Source organism: Microtus ochrogaster, chromosome 4 (assembly GCF_000317375.1).
Source record: "Microtus ochrogaster isolate Prairie Vole_2 chromosome 4, MicOch1.0, whole genome shotgun sequence".
Lineage (NCBI taxonomy): Eukaryota > Metazoa > Chordata > Mammalia > Rodentia > Cricetidae > Microtus > Microtus ochrogaster.
This window is the reverse complement of record NC_022011.1, coordinates 65,023,589-65,042,904: the sequence shown is the minus strand read 5'-3', so window position 1 is coordinate 65,042,904 and position 19,316 is coordinate 65,023,589. Positions and strand designations below refer to the sequence as shown.

The 19,316-nt window shown below is 43.7% G+C and overlaps 1 protein-coding gene and 1 pseudogene across 1 annotated transcript in view; one reads left to right on the top strand and one right to left on the bottom strand.

The window, feature by feature from the left end:
• Positions 1–9,424, top strand: part of Rbm43 (RNA binding motif protein 43) — an 11,511-nt gene extending 2,087 nt beyond the window's left edge. Inside the window, exons 2-4 of the mRNA XM_026790050.1 lie at positions 3,856–4,045; positions 7,075–7,154; positions 7,868–9,424. Of these exons, the coding sequence (XP_026645851.1) occupies positions 3,856–4,045; positions 7,075–7,154; positions 7,868–8,626 (1,029 nt within the window). The 3' untranslated portion in view covers positions 8,627–9,424. The remainder of the gene's footprint in view (positions 1–3,855; positions 4,046–7,074; positions 7,155–7,867) is intronic.
• An 8,654-nt stretch (positions 9,425–18,078) lies between these two features.
• On the bottom strand, positions 18,079–18,986 carry LOC101999665 (annotated as a pseudogene).
• Positions 18,987–19,316: the final 330 nt, after the last annotated feature.

The window sequence follows — 19,316 nt, the reverse complement described above, 5'->3', positions numbered from 1 at the left end:
GGACCTTGAGAGCTCAGTCCAGTGCTCCAGTGTGGGTCTCTGTCTCTATCTCCATCCATCACCAGATGAAGGTTCTATGATGATATGCAAGATATTCGTCAGTATTGCTATTGGAGTGTTTTCTCTGTGCCATCTAGACAAACTGTTTCCTTCCATCAAAACGCCTTCCCTGTCATACAGCCAGTCAGTTTTACTTTCCTAGTTGAGCATTTTATCTTCATGTGGTCGTCCTTTGTCTCGTATTCTGTGAGCATGAGCGAGGATCACCCCCACCCCCACCGCTTTGTGTGCTGAAACGTCTTTTCCTTAATATTTTCCCCTATCAATTCCCATTCTACCTCAGCCTTCCAGGCCTCTCATTCACGGAGCCTCTTTTGGACCTTAGCCAAAATTCATCTTGCTTCTTAATCCTGGATGGCATTTATTGTGGTTTTAGGATTTTATTGTGGGTGATCTGTGTTCTCAGAGGAGGTGTTCTGTTTCCTTCTGTAGAGCAATAAAGAGCCCCCCCCCTTCACCCAAACTCCTTTGAAATGACTCCCTGTCTACCTGTGGCCCACGGGCTACAAGTACCTTCTCCTCGATCTGAATCGTAAAGCCCATCCAGGTGCTCCATGGCAGAAAGAGTACACCGCACAGTTTTAGTTTTGAAATTTATTTTATTGTATGTGTGTGTTTTGCCTGCATGTATGTATGGACACCACATGCATGCCCGGTGTCCTCAAAGGCCAGAAGAGGGTGTCAGATTCCTCTGAACTGGAGTTATAGGCGGTAATAAACCACCATGCTGTTGCTGGGACTTGAACCCAGGTCTTCTGGAAAAGCACTCTTAACTGCTGAGACATTTTCCCAGCCCCCTCCAGGGCATGTTTTGGAGAGAACAGAATTTCAGGGCAACAGTTTTCTTTCTGCTTGCCACTTCTAGTACCCAACATCTTGCCAGATGTGGAACATCTGTTTAATTAACACAGATTTTATTAATGGCTTCAGTAATAAGGTATATGTGCTAGAAACGTCATGCACACACTGTAAACTTAAAACCCAAATGTCACCGGATGGGGTTCGGGTGCCATCTTATTTTGTCTGTGCGACTGGCTGGAACACGGGAATCGGAGAACACGAGTCCTCTGGGCTGTCACCATTGTCTTAGCCGTGTTCTGAGTTCTGCTGTGATAAGTGGAGGGTGGGGACAGCTGATTGCTTTCTTCATTTTTTCAACTTTGAAAGCTGTACTGGAACCACACTTAAACATTTTCTTTGGGCCTGTTTTTGTAACTTCTATAATGTACTTAAACTGTGTGATTCTTTGTAATGTAACCGTGTCCTTTTCCCCCTAAGTTTCTATTAACACTGGCTTTATTCTTACATAGACAGCAATATATATTCTGTAGCCATTTAAAAACTTTTGGGGGCTGGAGAGGTGGCTCAGAGGTTAAGAGTATTGCCTGCTCTTCCAAAGGTCCTGAGTTCAATTCCTAGCAACCACATGGTGGCTCACAACCATCTGTAATGGGGTCTGGTGCCCTCTTCTGGCATGCAGACATACATGTAGACAGAATAATGTATATATGATAAATAAATAAATATTTAAAAAAAAAACAAAAAAAACCTTTTGGTATTTTGAAGACTTAGCTCATTTAGTCCAGAAGTCAAAAGTCAAAAACAGCAAATACTATGCCAACAGGATCTAAATGTATACTAAAATTTCTTTTGGTCTCCTGTCATATGTAAATTTTCCTTTTCCATATAAAGGGAAATGCTTCTAGTGATAGCCAGAATTTCTTTTTCTTTTTCATTTCCCCCTTTACTTAAGGTTTAGTTTGCTCACAATCTTTAGGCTGGGGCCCCTTTGAATGGCAGAAAAGAGAGGGCAGTGCTCATGGGTGCCCAAGCTAACCACAGTCTCTAGAGAGTTGATCTAGTAAAATGGTCCTCAGCTTTCCTGAGGTTCTGTACCGGTGTTGGCTACTATGGATTTTGTGTCTTCAAGCTTGAGTGTGTTTAAGTTGGGAGGAGGCAGTGTGGGGAACAAGCTGGAGCGATTGCTTTTCGGGTGTCCATCCATGACCTGTTGTGTTTGTTCTTTTTTTGTACCTGAAGGTCCTGTTATGTAGACTGCCATCTTTACCCCACAACCCCCTTTCCTTCTTCTTCTCATTCTTACATACACCTTGGTGTATTTTTGTCTCCCCCAAATTGTTTGAAATCTCCTGCATCAATGAACTGAGTTTGTTCTCTTACTTTTAGGGCAAACACTGTGTGTGAACAGAGACCATCCATTTGCCCTCCCTTCTGGGAGGCCAGCAGTAGGCTCTTCCCCCAGAGGAGTGTTATTTGAAACACCATCCTTGCACGCAGAGTCCAGAGCTCCTTTGTGGTTTGTTAATCATCAGTCCAACTCAGGAGACCTTGTCCCCTCTGAGCTGCTTAAGACAGATTAGGTCTGAATTTCGCTGCACTTAAACTGGACTAGCTATGCACATCTTGGGATAGACTTGCTTTCTTAACTTGGGGTGGGAGATAAATGAAGGGGCGAAGTAGAAGTGGACTCAAGAGGATTAGGGAATAAATGAAGGATTTTTGCTCTGTATCCATATGGCAGCAGGACCTGCAAGAGTGTGTATGTCCTCTCTGTCCCTGTGTCACCTCAGATCTATGGTTGACAATGTAGTCTGTGCAGCCCCCTCATTATTGCAGGACTTTCCCCTGATTCTGATAATAAAAAGGATGCCTTTCTTGCTGAGTTACATGCTTTGAACTCTCTAATCCAGAAGATAGATATTTTCTCTCAGACTTTTCCATTTTGTAGCCCAGGACTTTGCACCCACGACCCAAGCACTCTATCACTGAGCTGTATCCACAGCCACTTTTTAACTGTTAGGAAGAAGAATAGTACATCTCCCTGGGTGTGATTGTACACCTTTAATCTCAGTACTAGGGAGGCAGAGGCTGGAGGATCTCTTGAGTTTGAAGTCAGTCAGGTCTAAATAGCAAGCTCAAGGCTAACGAAGGTGTTGTGGGATCTTTGTACACTCTGTGATGGTGTATTGCTGTGATTGGTGTAATGAAAAGCTAAATGGCCAATAGCTAGGTAGGAAGTATAGGCAGGACTTCCAGACAGAGGAAGTAGGAGGAGATAATCCAGGCGTAGAGGAGACGCCAACAAGGTATGAAGATACATACAGAATGAAAGAGAAGTTAAAACATAGATTAATAAAAGCAGTTAAGTTCTAAGAGCTAGTGGGGCAAGCCTAAGCTATAGACTGAGATTTCTTTTTTTTTAAAGTATTTATTTATTTATTTATTATGTATACAATACTCTGTCTGTGTGTATGCCTGCTGGCCAGAAGAGGGCACCAGACCTCATTACAGATGGTTGTGAGCCACCATTTGGTTGCTGGGAATTGAACTCAGGACCTTTGGAAGAGCAGGCAATGCTCTTAACCTCTGAGCCATCTCTCCAGCCCTAGACTGAGCTTTCATAATTAGTAAGAAGTCTCCCCATTATTTGGGGGCTGGCTAGCAGGGTAGAAAAAGACGTGTTAGACTAAGACTACATAGCAAGACCCCCATCTCAAAAAATGTACCCCCTTTTTTTTCTTTTGGTGACACTTTCTATTATTTTGGGCCTTCCTAAAATCAAAACTTTACTAATACTTTCTACTTATTTGAAAATAAAGGGATCACTGTACACATAAAACTCTCAAATTTGACTAAGGTCTATATTGGTAGACGGAACGAGGCAGACATGCTCCTGCTGGTCACCTTTGTGGAAGGGGGCTTTGTGTCTCGCCGACGTGATGGTACCTTTCAGCAGACTCTTATTTAAATGGTGTCTTAACTGTTTTCCTATAGGCATCAGCGTTGAAGACCAGAGGCCCCACAGTCTCTGAGAGAACGATTGTCGTCTCTGGTCTTCCGGTTGGCCTTTTAAAAGACCAGCTGGTGAAGCGTTACTTCCAAGATGAGGCTGGACACGTGGAAGAGGTGATCTATCCATCAAGAACCAAAGGAGTTGCGTATATCATATTTAAAGAAAAGAAAGGTACTTCTTAACCAATATTTTATACTCTTAGTATATACTTTCCCGGTGAAATTAAAATTTCATGTTGATTAAATGATTCATGGGATTGGCAAAGTTTGAAGTAGCATTAAAAAATTCCTCTACTCTGAAAAGTGGCCAGTTTTATATTTGCAAAAATACGTGAAATGGTTCATGATCAAATATGAGTGACTGGAAAATTGTGAAACTCTAAAAGGTATTTGGCTTCTGTATATACATCTTTGGAGATAGTTATAGAACATGAGAAAAAATAAACAAGTTATATATAATCTCTCTCTCTTTATGGTTTCTTTTTTTTAGGTTTATTTATTTATTATGTATACAGTGTTCTGTCTGCATGTATGCCACCAGATCACATTATAGATGGTTGTGAGCCACCATGTGGTTCCTGGGAATTGAACTCAGGACCTTTGGAAGAGCAGGCAGTGCTCTTAACCTCTGGGCTATCTCTCCAGCCCTCTTTATGGTTTCTTGAGACAGTGTTTTCCTGTGAAGCCCTGACTGTGCTGGAACTAGTTCTGTAGACCAGGCTGGCCTTGAACTCACAGATACCTGCTTGCCTCTGCATCTCAAGTGCTGGGATTAAAGGTGTGCTACACCATCACTGGCTACATATAATCTCTTTGGTAAACTTGAGGTGTCAACAACAGTAGAATTATACTCTCTGCTTCTCTTAACCCTCAAACTCTCAAGCAGACATTCTCATAAAATATCTGCTTTTGTTATTAATAAAGTTGAACTGAGAACTGTGGCCTGGACCTGAAACAGGATTGAGCCCATTCTGGCTCCCGTATCTCCTTGGAGCAGCTAGCTGATGGCTGTTTCTGCCACCTGGAGGAAGGGCAGTCCTTTTTAGGCTTAGACCCTAGGAGGATAGATGGCCAGAGAACATTCTTCAGGCCAGCCCGTCAGGGGTGAAAGTTCCATGCAGTTGTGTTAGCGAAGAGAAGACTCTTGCTCTGTTTGAGGGGGAAGGAAAAAAATCTAAAAAATCCTAAACACTGGACCAGCAGTACTTTGGCCGTTCCTTCTCAATGGCCATGCTCAGGATGGGATTGTGGCAAGGGCTGTTCGTATCTTTAAAGGGATGGCAGTGGTTGCATAAGTTAATATTTTATTTTATTTTTTTAAAAATATTTATTTATTTACTTATTTATTATGTATACAATATTCTGTCTGTGTGTATGCCTGCAGGCCAGAGGAGGGCACCAGACCCCATTACAGATGGTTGTGAGCCACCATGTGGTTGCTGGGAACTGAACCCAGGACCTTTGGAAAAGCGGGCAATGCTCTTAACCTCTGAGCCATCTCTCCAGCCCAAGTTAATATTTTATATGCTAAATATTCCAGACACTACTCTAGGTGCCCAGAAAATGACTGTGAATGAATAGGGGTCTTTTTTGTTTTCACAAAGTGTGCTTCAGTGGGGATAGACATTTATTAGGCCAACAGCTGTATAATATGTATGTCTTCACTTATATTTATATATTTGTTTGCATTTATTTATGTATTACCATATAAATGTTATAAAAAAGTATAAAAAATAATAAAGAGATAAAGTGGTAGGTGGTACTATTTTAGGTAGACCATGTAGGGAAATTTCTTTCGCTCTTTAAGTATGTTATGTAGAAATGTATTTATAATATTTTTATTTAAGGTGTGTGTGTGTGTCTGTCCGTCTGTCTGTGTATGAATGTCATGTGTGTGTAAAGGTGCTTGAGGAGGCCAAGCTGGTTTCCCTGGAGCTGGAGTTACAACAGGAGATTGTGCATCTTTGGATGTGTGAGCTGAGAACCGAATTCAAGTTCTCTAAAGGAGAGCTAAGCACTCTTTCCTGCTGCGACATCTCTTTAGCCCCCTTTTGATTTCCTTTTGAGGAGATGGAATTTCATCATGTTTCCCAGGCTGACCTGAGATCCTCCAAGGAGATTCAGTTCCTTAAATCTGGTTGGAAACACTGTGTGTGCCCGCTCATGCACGTGTGCTGGAGGATCACATTCAAAGTTTCATGTACACTAGCCATGTTGGGGATAATACCCAAAGTTTCATCACAGCAAGATACACGCTAAAGTTGAGCAGAGACCAGAATGAATCAAAAGGTGGGGGTTGGGAATAGGGGGTGGGGGGAATTCATGTGGATAAGGGGGAGGAACACTTTAGGATAAATGAAAAATTAGCTATGCCGGGGTGGGTAGTGTGGTAAGGAGGTAAGGGAAGCCTGTTGGCTGTTTGGAGCAATAGAAAGGAGCCCATTGTGACAGGAAATGGAATGTGTCTGTACACTGAGTAGTCGATGTGGGTGGGGTGGGAGCCATTGTATTCTGAGTAGAGAGCCGAGGGTTGGAACTGCCGGTCTGAAACAGCGGCACAGTATGGGAAATAGGATCTACAGGTCGCTGCTGCCTTTGAGAGACCACAGCAGAGCAGGTGAGTTCAGGATGTCATTTTGGAGATGCGGATGAACGTGTTCTAGTCTGTTCAGGAAACACCAAACAAGGCGTGAGCTTTCCTTGATATGACCCCTGTTAGGACGATGAAGTAGGGGCAGAAGTTTGGAAGTGATGTGTATGCAGATGTCTAAAGCCATAGACATGGAGATTACCCATGGGGTGGTCATAGTCAGCAAAGAGGCCTGAGGCCTGGGTTTGCCAATGTCGGGAGAAGGGGGAGATGATTAACAGTGAATTAGGAGACAGATGTTGGCAGCATGGAATTCCAGTTCTGAAGGCCGTCTTTCTCTGCCTAGAGCGGATAGCATGGAGGATTGACTCGGGTTATTGTTTTTTTACTCCTGTGTGTTTAAAAAAAATAGGATTAGGAACCTGTTAACACATTTATGGTCAACTTCAGCAGGTTAAAGCACAAGGGGAAAGTTGTTTGAATGTTAGGTTTACAAGAAAAATGGAGCAAAAACCTCACTTTCTAAACAATAGAACGACTTCATTTTTGTAAATTAAGGTAATTATTGTTGTGTTGTTTCACAAACACTTTTGATGATACTGTTTTTGTAGCTGCACAGAATGCCATCAGACAAAGGAGATACTCTCTGACCTCAAAGCCTCAGCTCGTGGTCTCTCACGTCAGCGAAAAGGTGAGTGTGGGCCCCAGGGTGTGTTGTGAGGTCCTGGGCCCCATTTCTTGGTATATAAAGACACACAGAGTGTTCTTGCCCCATGACTTCTTAGGAACAAAAGCAGGAACTTCTCAGTTCTCAAAAGCTGCTTCTAGACATGTTGTTTATATATTTCTGTGTGTGTGTGTGTGTGTGTGTGTGTGTGTCCTGTGATCCCTTTAAAGTGACTGAGAGATTTCCTGCTGTCGTGGGTAAGGCAGGTTAAAGGTTTTATACTGGGGGACAATTACGATGATTAGTAACTTTAAAGGAGCAGGGAAGGTGGGGTAAGAATGAAAGTTAAAACTCCCACATATATTCTTTTGGGAACCTGGGCTCTGGTATAGCCAAGCTATTGCCATTTAAGTTGGAAGAGGGAGGCCGGGCAGGCCTGACTACAGAGGGATGTCCGTCTGTGGAGCTTACGGTCATAGTTTCTTTATATTGATGGGTTCTGAAAAGCACTGTGCTTCAAGACAGCATTTTTGTCTCAGACGACTATTTTCTACCCTCCGTTTTTGGGGTGTGCGGTGTGGGATCTCTGAAGGGGTGATCTAGAGCGAGAAGTTGGGAAGTCTCGGCTTAACCACCCAGACCCCACTCAGAGCAAGCACTGCCCAGATCGGAAGAATGGCAGAGAGCAATGTGTTCTGGTTCTGGTTCCACTAGGCCATGACTTTTTCTCATTTTAGGTCTTCAACTACGTGATGGCTCTTCTGGACCTTTCTGTTTTTCGGACTCAAATTGCACTAGAAAGTCTGGTCATGGAGCTGAAGAAGAAAATCCCCTCTTTAAACTTTAGCCCATTGGGGCCCAGTGGGAAAATCTCTGTGCGAGGTTCGTTCCTGGATATCATGAAGCTGAAAGAGGCTTTGATGTCAAAAGCCATCTCCCCTTCAGAAAACAGCAGGAAGTATGCCAGTGAGAGGAGAAATCAGAATAGGCAGAGCCCCGGAAGCGTCCTCCAGAGAAACGAGAACCCTGCAGCAGCACTCGGGACCTCTGCACCCGAGTCTGCCAGAAGCCAAGGAACACTTGTCCTGGATACCGACATTTTCCTTTACCTGAAACACAAGTGTGATTTTTATGAACGGACACTGAACAAATACCATATCCTGTGTCAGGAGACGGTGGATGGTGACGTCACCACCATTTGTCTACAAGACGCTCGTGACGGATCTCGCACTAGCAGGGTCAGACATGTGAAGGAGCTCATTGAGGAGTGGGTCCAGGGGCTCCACCTTGAGCTCAGAAAAGATGCCCTGGCTTTAGAAGGAAGAAGGGAGAGAGAGAAAACAAATATCAAGCAGGCATGTGAACAGCTGTGTTACAGATTTCATAGAGTTTTGATTAATCTTCACAGCACACATATTGACTTTATAGGACCTTCTTCCGACACGCTCCTGTTTAAGACAGAGCTCTTGAGCTCTGCAGGGCAGAAAGTCACTTGAGGTCTCAGCCTCGTGGTCACTGTTCCCCTGACTGAGAAGTGTCTGTGCTTGCTTGTCATGTCATCCGTCCACTTCACCATTTCATACATTGTGTGTATCGTTCTCTTCGTCTTATAGGAGACGGAGATAGGATTTAGGAAAACTAAAATACCTATCCAAAGTTACCCAGATGACAGGGAATGGGACTGGCATTGAATCCAAAAATAATACCTAAATCAAACTGTCAAATAAAAAAACCCAAAACCCACAAACAAATAAACGAAAACAAATCTCACTAAACTGTGAAGAAATCTCACTTTCTCTGCAACCCCAAGTTTTTAGGAGAAGAAATCTTTCCCTGATGTAGGTTTGTGCGATCATCATTCTGCTGCCAGGTTCTCGGCTTTGTATTCACCCTGCACCGTGTTCGAGTATTGGCCACTGTCACTTGGGAAAGGAGTGGCTCTGTTAGAATTGTAAGGAATCTTGGGAGAAATTTGTGTGCTTGCTGTTGTAGATTCTTGCTGTTGTATGATTCTTGTTTCACAATGGTGTGTCAACCAGATGTGCGCTGTGAGCGCAACACATTGTGAGTCAAGAAATATGCTTTGAATTCAAATAGCTCGTAGAACACCCTAACTTTGCTACACCGTCTATTCTATGGTAGAGAAATGACTGCTTACCCTGGTGGCTGACAGCCCCAGCTCACGGCCGCTGCTCAGCCTTGCTAGAAGGCATTGCACTGCGCATCACTAGCCCGGGAAAGAGTCAATGGCGGAAGTACAGTTTCTACTGGGTGTGTATTCCTTTTGCGCCATAATAAAGGAAAACTTATAGAAAAATTAAATTGTGAGTTGAGCCATCAATGAGCCAAGCAAGGGCCCTCTGCATCCTGGGCATCCATCATCTTATTCCTCCAATGTTATTACTTTAACAGCACGGTAATAATGACAAAGAAAGAAGAGCTATAGTGGTTCGTCTCAGTTTCTGACTGCCTTGAATCTAGCCCCAGAGTAAGGCAATTTTACATAATGGAGCGCCGCAGAGCTCATCCTGGTGTAATAAATAATAGAACTCTATTTGTTCCTCTTAAAGTAAACAAACATGATCATGGTTATTTCAACTCTATCAGTGGAGCATAAGAAAACTCTATTATGTCCTTATTTTTCTTAGCCATCTATATCCCAAATGTTTAAATAATTTCTGTTTCCTTACTATATTTCCGCTACCAGAATACAGGCAACAAATCCAAAACTTGACAAACGAGACGACGTTAGTCTGAACATTTGTGCCTCAGAGGCCGCGATCCGTCAAGCGAAAGAATGTTTTCAGTTGTTTGGACTGCGGTGCAAGGTTTGGTGGGATGACTTGAACGATAGACATTTTCCACACTTCTCAAGACTGTGGAGTCAAGATCAGGGTGCAGCCGTGGTTGGGCCACAGTAAGGGCCCTATTCCTGGGAGAAACCAAGAAAGCTCCTCCGTCTCTTAGACCATTAATGCCATCAGGAGGGCACTTCTTGACTCAGTCACCCCCCTCAAGCCCTCCCCTCCAAATACCCTCTCTGTTAGGTTCCTGTTGCTGTGACAGAATCCCTGAGCAAATTTGCAAGAAGGGGAGATACACTGTGGCTCACGATTTCAGCCCACGGCTACTTGACCCCATAACTGGGCTCGTGCCAAGTTGCCATCATGGTGAGAAGGGCATGGCTGAACTAAGATGCTTACCTCATGGCTGCTGGGAAGCCAAAGGGGACAAGAGAAAGGTTTAGGGATAGCGTTACTCTTTCCTCTTCCAAGTAAAGCACCGTGGACTCTAGGTCCTACCTTCTAAAGGTCCGCTCAGTTATGAGCCCATCAACAAATTGATCTATGATGACCATAGCACACTTAGGATCTGCCCATAGTGCTGTCAGCTGGGGACCATGCCTTCCATATAAAAATCTGGGGATATTTTATAACCAAACCATGACATCACATTGGGGTTAGAGTTTTAACATATGAGTTGTTAAGAGTACAGATATTCTGCCTCCAGTATTCCAGCCTTGGACCTCAGAGATTTATGTGCTTGTCAAGAGCCAAATGTTTATTCTAGGGCTGGAGAGATGGTACACACACACACACACACACACACACACACACACACACACACACAGAGAGAGAGAGAGAGAGAGAGAGAGAGAGAGAGAGAGAGAGAGAGAGAGAGAAGAGAAGAGAGAGATAGAAAATTAAAGCAAAATGCTTTAATTTTGTTAGGGAAGGTGGTGGAGTTTTTGGAGTCATTTGGAGTTTGTCACTGGGGGTGGACATTGAGAGTTTATAGCTTCTCTCTCTGCTTCCTACTTTTGGTTGAAGGCATCTCTCAATGCCCAGCTCATGACCATGCATGCTCCACCATTGTCATACTTTCCGGACAGCATGGGCTGCCCTTCTGGAACTTTAAGTCAAACCCTTTCTTCCATAAGTTGATTTTGGTTTTGATGTTCTAGAAGAGTAACAGAAAAGTAACACCCCAAATCCACATTTATTCTATCTCAACAGCTCCAGAGTTCCAAACTCCACCATCTTAAGATGCATCCACCTCATTGAAATCAGACACCAGTGAGATTTGTGTAATTGGGTTGTGTCAAAATTCCTTCCTAGCTATGAACGTGGGAAACCAAAGATGGTTTGTAATTCCAAAATCAGAGGGTGGGCAAGGAATAACAGAGGCATTCCCATCCCAAAAGGGGAAAACAGGAGATGAGGAAGAGGAGCTAGGTCTTAAGAGATGTGAAGGAAGCTGCTTGAATACAGGCTTCAGTTCACTGTTCCAACTTCCCAGCCCATGGGGCAGCAGCTACAAATCTCACCAGGTAGCGGATCTTCTAGTCCCTTGACTTTGGATCTCCGGCCTCCAGAAGTGTGAGCAGCAAGATGTCTTCTGTTAGTAAATGACCTGGTCTCTGACATTTGTTCCAGCAGTCTGAGCAAGCTGGGCGAGGCAGACCGAGGAGTGATTTTCCTACCAGCTGGCGAGCAGTCGGGGTTTCCAGGAGCCACCTGGAGCTGTGAATGGCAAGAAGAATTCCTCTCGTGTGGAGGATTCCTTTACACTGTGTGAATGTATGTCACTGTGATTGGTTTAATAAAGAAGTTGATTGACCAATAGCTGGAGAGGATAAGGTTAGGCGTAAGAGCCAAATAGAGAAGGCTGGGAAGAAAGGCAGAGTCGTGAGTCGTGAGCAGACGCCAAGAGAAGCAAGATGAGCTTGCAGTGCTGAGAAAAGGCACCAGGCCGTGTGGCAAAGCTTGGTAAGAAATATGGGCTAATTTAAAATGTAAGAGTTAGCTAGTAACAAGTCTGAGTTACTGGCTGAGCATTTGTAATTGATATTAAGCCTCTGTGTGGAGACTTGGGAGCAGCTTGAGGGACAGAAACTTCCGACTGCACTCTGGCCCCGAGAACATACTCATTCTAGACTACTCACCGCAGACAATGAGAGAAGGACTCTTGGCTTTACGTCATCACTTGTGGGAGCTTGCCACAGCCAGCGCAGGAAATGAGTAGACCCAACTTTCTTAAAAAAAAAAAAAAGAAAAAGAAAAAAGTTGGCGAGAGACTGCATCTTTGCAGATGGTTTTGGGTGTAGGCCCTTGTTTTTTTTACTTACACCTCACCCTTCTTGAGGGAAGAACTTTTCCTATTCTGTTCTCCCCAGTGTATGTCAGAACACACGATATAGGCTGTAAACACTGAGGAAGTATTTGAACGAGTTTTAGAATCCATGCAGCATTTACAAAGTACTGTGATGATTGTGGTTGTCAGCTCGGCTGCATTCAACTAAAACCAAAACAGCTGGGCACTGGTGGCAGATTTGACTGGATTATTCGAGGTCAGAAGAGCCACCCCAAGTCTGACCACACCTGGTGGCAGCCCACATAAAAAGACATGGAGAAGGAAGCTTTGGCTTTCGCCTGGCAGTTTCAGCTATCCTGTTCCTGGTGCACTCCTTTACTTGTGTTAGAACCTGCGTCTTCGGGATTCCGAGGTAGACTGAAGGCTGACAGCGCTCTGCCTTCTATTTTTGGGTAAGGATGTGAGCTCTCAATTACTGCCCGGAGGCCATGCCTGGCTGCCTGCTGCCATGTTTCCCACTGTGTTGGTCACCGACTCTAACCTCTGCAACTGTGCACCCTAGATTTAATGTTTCCTCTTGTTAGTTGCCTTGGTTATGGTGTTGTCATGGCAACAAAAAAGCAACTAAGACAAGGATTTTTGCCCTGAGTGTCTAAAAAACCTGTACCCAGTGGGCCAGAAATTATCTGTCTTTTTTGCTTATTTGTTATATAGTATATTCTCTCTTGGAAATACGTTGTTAATATTGATTTTTAAAAGACTTTCTAATTAGAACAGGTCTGTATTTCCTATTTGCATTATTTCTCCCATGTAGAAAATTCTCCCTGGCAAGACAGTTGAGAATAAAAGAGCATCTCTGCCTTTGTGTTCTTTCGAACTGGCTAGTCTGTGCCTGCCGCTGCAGTCAGACACCATGCATGGTCTCTGGACTTACCCATCTCTAGACTCAGTTTGACAGGAGACAAAAGCCGTGAAGGTTTTCTGAGCTGGCATCTTTCCCTTCTGGCATCTGGTTGTGGTCATCTGTAAGAGCTGGTAAGGGATTCCTGATGCCTGTGAGTAGTCTCCCCCCCCCCTGTGTCTGGAATGTTAAATCACTTGGGATCTGTAGAAAACCCTCTGTAGCAGGTATAGTGTGGGAAGAGTGTCCCACAGTTAACTTATTTCCCGTCATTCTGGCAAAGGCGAGGAGCAGAATATGCCTCCCCTTGCTATTTTGAATGAAATACAGCACAGGAGGAAAGGAGCCTAGCTAGTATATATAGTACAGATCTAGCAAGGGCTGAGATGCTAACTTAAAGTATAGCTGTCTGGGCACAATTCATTACAAGCATCTTCTGAAGCGCGTTCTTACGAATCTGTTCCAAATGATGGCTAAGCATTTTCAGGCCTGTGTAGGAGAGTGGAGAACAGCTTGTTTCGGTTGGGTAATTATTGAAAATACCTTTCTCCCTTTCCCCCGAGAGCTGCCTTTTGGAGTGAAGATCCCACAGATTTCTTACTGTGTTCTGTATGTTGCCAAGCATTTGGATTCTGCCCCTAGATCACCCCCTTTCCCCAGGCTCTATGCATTCATTACCCTTCACGTTTGAATAAAGCTTCTTTACATTGTTGCAGTCTGCATGCACCTTTCTTCATAATTTCCTTACATAAGATGTGGTGTTGGTGTTAGTGTCATTTTGCCACAAATTAAAAATCACTTGAGTAGGGATCATGCCCTGAAGAATTGCAGAGAGTCCCTTACCTGATGTGTAAAAACTTCCCCAAACGTGCCAGCACCTTCTGTATCATTCAAGATACACCCACACACACACACGCACGCACGCACAGGCACAGTAAGAGAGAGATTGCTCGTCTCTCTTGCTTATTTGGCCTTCTTTCTTGCTGCCAAGGCTGAGGGAACACTGTAGAAGCAGTAGTAGGTGGATAGTAAGATCCAGAAGTAGGGAATACTGGGGCAAAGCAATGTGTTCGGGACATGGCAGGACTGCTATGGTTATGAACTCATGGCAGCTGTGGTTGCCCGCACAAAATCAAGCCAGTCAACATTCCAGTCCTGATGGGCAGGTGGCACATGAACTCCTGGTCCTAATTGAGGTGGCCAATAGTTGATGGTTTCTAGGGGAAGGAGAATCATTTTCAGGATGTGGTCCCTAGCAGATTGGCCATTCTTCCATGTATTGCTCCACTCCCATGCACACGTGGGTAACACTAATTGGATTCAGTGTGCTAGTTGTTAATAAAAGGACATGAAGTTGGGAGGGGGGCATGAGTGAGATCTGGGAGGAGCTGGAGGGGAAGTAGGAGAGTTGAATATGATTGAAATACACTGTGTGAAGTCTCAAAGAATAAATTAAAATAACCTGCCTGTCTTTCTGTCTGTCTACCTACTTACCTACTTATCATCAATCCAATCTCTCTGTCTATCCCCAGTGGGCCACAGGAGTGAGGATACTCAGCATTTATAATTAATATTAAGTCTCTGTGAGGTTATTTGGGAGCAGGCTGTTGGGACAGAAAAGTCTGCCTACAAATGCTTCCCAAAGTCCAGCCAAATAAAACCTGAGAAAGCTTAAGAAAATACACAAAAATGAAGCCAAACATAGTCTCAGAGTCTCATGCCAGCCATAGTACAGAGATGCTTCTCCCAGCAGCTGCCTGCTAGGTGGAGCCAGCTGCCGGCCACTAGTCCCCCATGCACCAGCACCATACACTAAGCTGAGCCACCGGTGGTTGACATATCAGCTTAAGATTCACCTCATGCAATCAAAGAACACTACAGATGGTTAATAAAGGCAGATCTGGACAAAAGAAACCTCCAAACAGGTTAGAGTCTGTTTAAAACTGCATTGGCTTGAGACAAAAAAAAGGATATAGATAGTCATAGAAAAAAAATAGTTTAAAAATGATAAAGTCGTTAAAAATGAGTAAAGTAATATAAAAGAAAAAAGCCACATAAAGATGGAAAATCTGGACCAGCCTGGTCTACAGAGCTAGTTCCAGGACAGGCTCCAAAGCCACAGAGAAACCCTGTCTTGAAAAACAAAAAAACAAACAAACAAACAAAAAAAAAGATGGAAAATCTGTGGGAGTCTGGGTCCTGTATGCTGTTGTGTTGTCTTTGAATTTCTCAATGTCTGATGAGAAAATGACACGTGCTAAGGGATGCTGGGTTGTGAATGCTGCTGGATTAAACCGTACTATATATTTTAAAATGTCTTGACTTCAAAATGGAAGTCTAAAGATGTTCTGCTTTGGGGAAGAGGTTGTGTTTTTGTTCCCACAAAAACAAAAGACTGGATTCATTCAAGGTTAAAGATGATCAGGTTTGATTAAGGAAGATCCCTTGAAAGTCATGGCTACAGACAGACATATTGAAAAAAAAAAACCTAGAAAAGCTATAAGACACGTAATGTATATTTTACTTACTAAAAATAAAAGAAAAAGTCATCTTTGGCTAACTTATGCACAACACACAGTCTATACTTGCATTAATGCAGATATATATATATATCTATGTTATATATATGCTATATATATATGTTACCTTTGAAAGTTTGTGAATTTTCAGAGCAAGAGGCCAGACACCAATAAAAATGAATGGCCCAGGTGATCCAACATCTCAGAACACCTCTGCATGCAGTTTCCTCAGAGTTTTTCTAAGGCCTGTATCTTGGCACACATATCAAAAAACTTTTTAAGAGATAAGCCAAAAATTATCAAAACGATAATTAGCATTATGTCAATCCTGATTGTCCCTTCATGTAATTGTTCCATTTTTAAATCATCCATTGTGTAATCACACAGACAAGTAATTATGTTTCCCATTTTTAACATGGGGAAAAAAAACCTCTCTTTTAACTAATTCCTCCCTTTAAGAATTCCCAATTTTCTCACCAACCCTACCAACGATGACGACGACGATGTGAACATCTCCTGCTGAGTAGAGGAATAGAGGGCTGGCTGCATTTCAAGGCAGCAGCCTGAGAAGGGGGTCCAGGAAAAGTCCATCAGGAGAGGAGAAAGGAAAACATAGTTTTGGCCTATGCCAGTGCCCGTAAAGCCACAGGCAAGCGGCTTTTTCATGAATTCGTACCCAAAAGGTGGGCACCAAATGTAGCACAAATTATAACTGGTCTTAATAATAAAAACTTGGATATATATATATATATATATATATATATATATATATATTAGGAGTAAAAGCTGAAGGATCAGAGAATCAGAGCTGCCAGCCACTAGAGTTCTTATCAATGCTCAGACCAAAGGGGCGTTCCTGTCCTCAGACTGACTGCTCAGACTGCTGCCTCAGGCTACACCTGAGCTCCTGTCCACCTGCCTTGTATTCTAATCTCTCTGCCCAGCCATATCACCCCTGTCTCCACCTCCCTAGCGCTGGGATTAAAGGCTTGTGATCTCAAATGCTGGGATCACCTTCGTGTGAGCTCTGTTTCTCTTTTAGACAGATTGAATCTTGTGTGACCCAGGGTGGCTTTGAGCTAACAGAGAGTTTGTGTTACATTGAATCTTAACTTTAGGTGAAGAATTCAAAGGTGATAATGTTCTAAACTTGAGTTTCTCTTATGCATCCTAGGGTCCAGTCTTGAAAACTTGTTACTGCTGAACTGCTGTGTAAAGGTATTTAGATGGGGGTCATCTGGTGTCCAGAGAGGAAGCCCTGTTTACACTTTGCTCATCTTTTTATTTTTCATAAAAATAAACCTTTAATCACTTTGCAGTTGGCACAGATGGCATAATTCAAGCTCACATTTGTTTTTAAGACTCTGAAATACCAGACTAGCTTTGATCGAAACACAACAAGAACCATAGTGGTTTAAATGTATGAAATTATATTCAGCAGCAGGTTCTGAAGTTATTGGGTAAATAAATGAAGGACAAGGGCTGGCGTAAACAAGAGAAAATCTATCAGGAACTAAATAGCCCCCACCGAAACTCTTCTGTGGTTACGGGAGAATTGTGTTTCCGAGTTTGTTCTTTTATTTGTTTGTTTATTTTAGATAGGGTCTCATTTAGCTGCTGTCTGCCATCTGTTCTTTCTGCCCATACCTCCGAAATGCTGGAGTTATGGGCAGGTGCTTCTATGCCCAACTGCTTCCAGGTCTTTAACCATCTTGTAACATTATGAACAATCAAGAGCTGCAAAATTCTGGCTTATAAATAAAGTGTGTTGGGGTAGCGATCAGTACACCTGGGAAATACGTCCCCAGAAAAGAAAAGGCAAGTGGGGGACAGTCTTTGCTAAAGCCGGAAAAGGATCATGATGGAGAAAAAACCCTCACTTTCCATCAGTATAGTCCCCAAGGACCAAGCTCCAAGTCCCATCTTCTCAGTAGGATGTCAGAAAGGCCCAAGTGCTCTTTCTCCTGGAATTTCAGGTCGGTGCCACAGAGGAGCTGTGGCTAGACATCACTGGCCAGGGCAGCAAAAATCATCCCGGTCCAGAGGAGCCAGTGAGTGTTCAGTGGGGACTTGTAGGAACAAGTGTAGGGCGCTCTATTAGGGTGGAATGGCAAATGGGTATCCCTCTGATTTTCTCGATTATAGACACCAGTAATGCAGAAGCTGCCCTGGGAAAGGCATTCATGGAGACAGGGGTGTTCCTGGCAGTGCCCAGTTTGTTCCTGGCTACTGATTCTGCGTCAGTTCTAAAGTCTCGGAACTCCTCAAATTCAAGCCTAAGTCACTGCTTGAATCGAGCCTCTTACAGTGGAGGCGAAGGTTTCCATCAACACAGGTAATCATCAGTGTTCTACACGGGCCGCAGGAGAGTGTGATTGGGAAAACCTAGGCTGGTGCATAGTTCATCTTTTTAGCTGGCCTGGCCTCGCTGTTCTTATGCCACTGGCACTGAGGCCTTCAGGTCTGTTGTGGTCTTGTCTTGGGTGGGTTTCTTGGAGCAATCCCACTCTCCAAAAATGGTGCTTCCTACCTGGACGTTTGTGGATCCCACTTCAATAGCATGCCGGAAGTCCACGGACATGCCCGTGCTCGGCTCTACCTGGTCCACAGGAATGCTCAGCTTTTCACACAGTTCCTGCCGCAGGCGCAGTGACGTCTGGAGGTCTGGGTTTGGTCCTTGACTAAGATCATGTCCAAAGCTTGCTGTGGTCATGAGACCCACGAACTCCAGGCTGGGAAAACTGGTCTTTGTGTGTTCCACCATGGTCTCTGAAGGCGGAAAGCCGTGCTTACTCTCCTCTCTACTGGTGTTAATCTGGGCCACCAGCTTGCCTGCTTTATTTATTTATTTATTTATTTATTTATTTATTTATTTATTTATTTATTTATTATGTATACAATATTCTGTCTGTGTGTATGCCTGCAGGCCAGAAGAGGGCACCAGACCCCATTACAGATGGTTGTGAGCCACCATGTGGTTGCTGGGAATTGAACTCAGGACCTTTGGAAGAGCAGGCAATGCTCTTAACCCCTGAGCCATCTCTCCAGCCCCTGGACCACCAGCTTTAGTCATTCAGGAGAATCTTTCTTCTGCCAGGAATTTTTCACCTTGTCTGCCAGCTTCACAGAGTCCACGGTTCCCAGCCTGAAGAGGTTGGGGACGGCCATTAATTTGTTGACATTCTATTTCTGTAAATGGCCAATGAAGTGCCATTTGATCTCAGGACAGGAAGATAGAATCGCAGGGTTTGGTGCTTTTTCTAGTAGTTCCTGAACATAGTTCTCTCCAAAAGTGTGCTGGCTTTGGCCATGGGCCTCAATCACCATGTCTGCAGGTTTAGTTTTAGATGGACTGTGATATAGAAGTACAAGGCAAATATACCCTTTACTCCCTGAATTAGTTTTGGTCAATGTTTATTGCAGCCACAAGAAACAAACTAAAACAATGCTGCTGCTGCTGCTTTTTGCTTCTTTGAGACAGTTTCTCTGTATAGCGTCTGTCCTGGAACTCACTTTGTAGATCAGGCTGGCCTTGAATTCACAGAGATTCACCTGCCCCTGCCTCCCAAATTAATGATTACTTTTAAACATACAGAGAGGAAAGTATGCCTTAATGCTGTTGTAGCCAACAGTGCAAACTTTCCATATATCCAGAGATGCGGAATTAGCCAA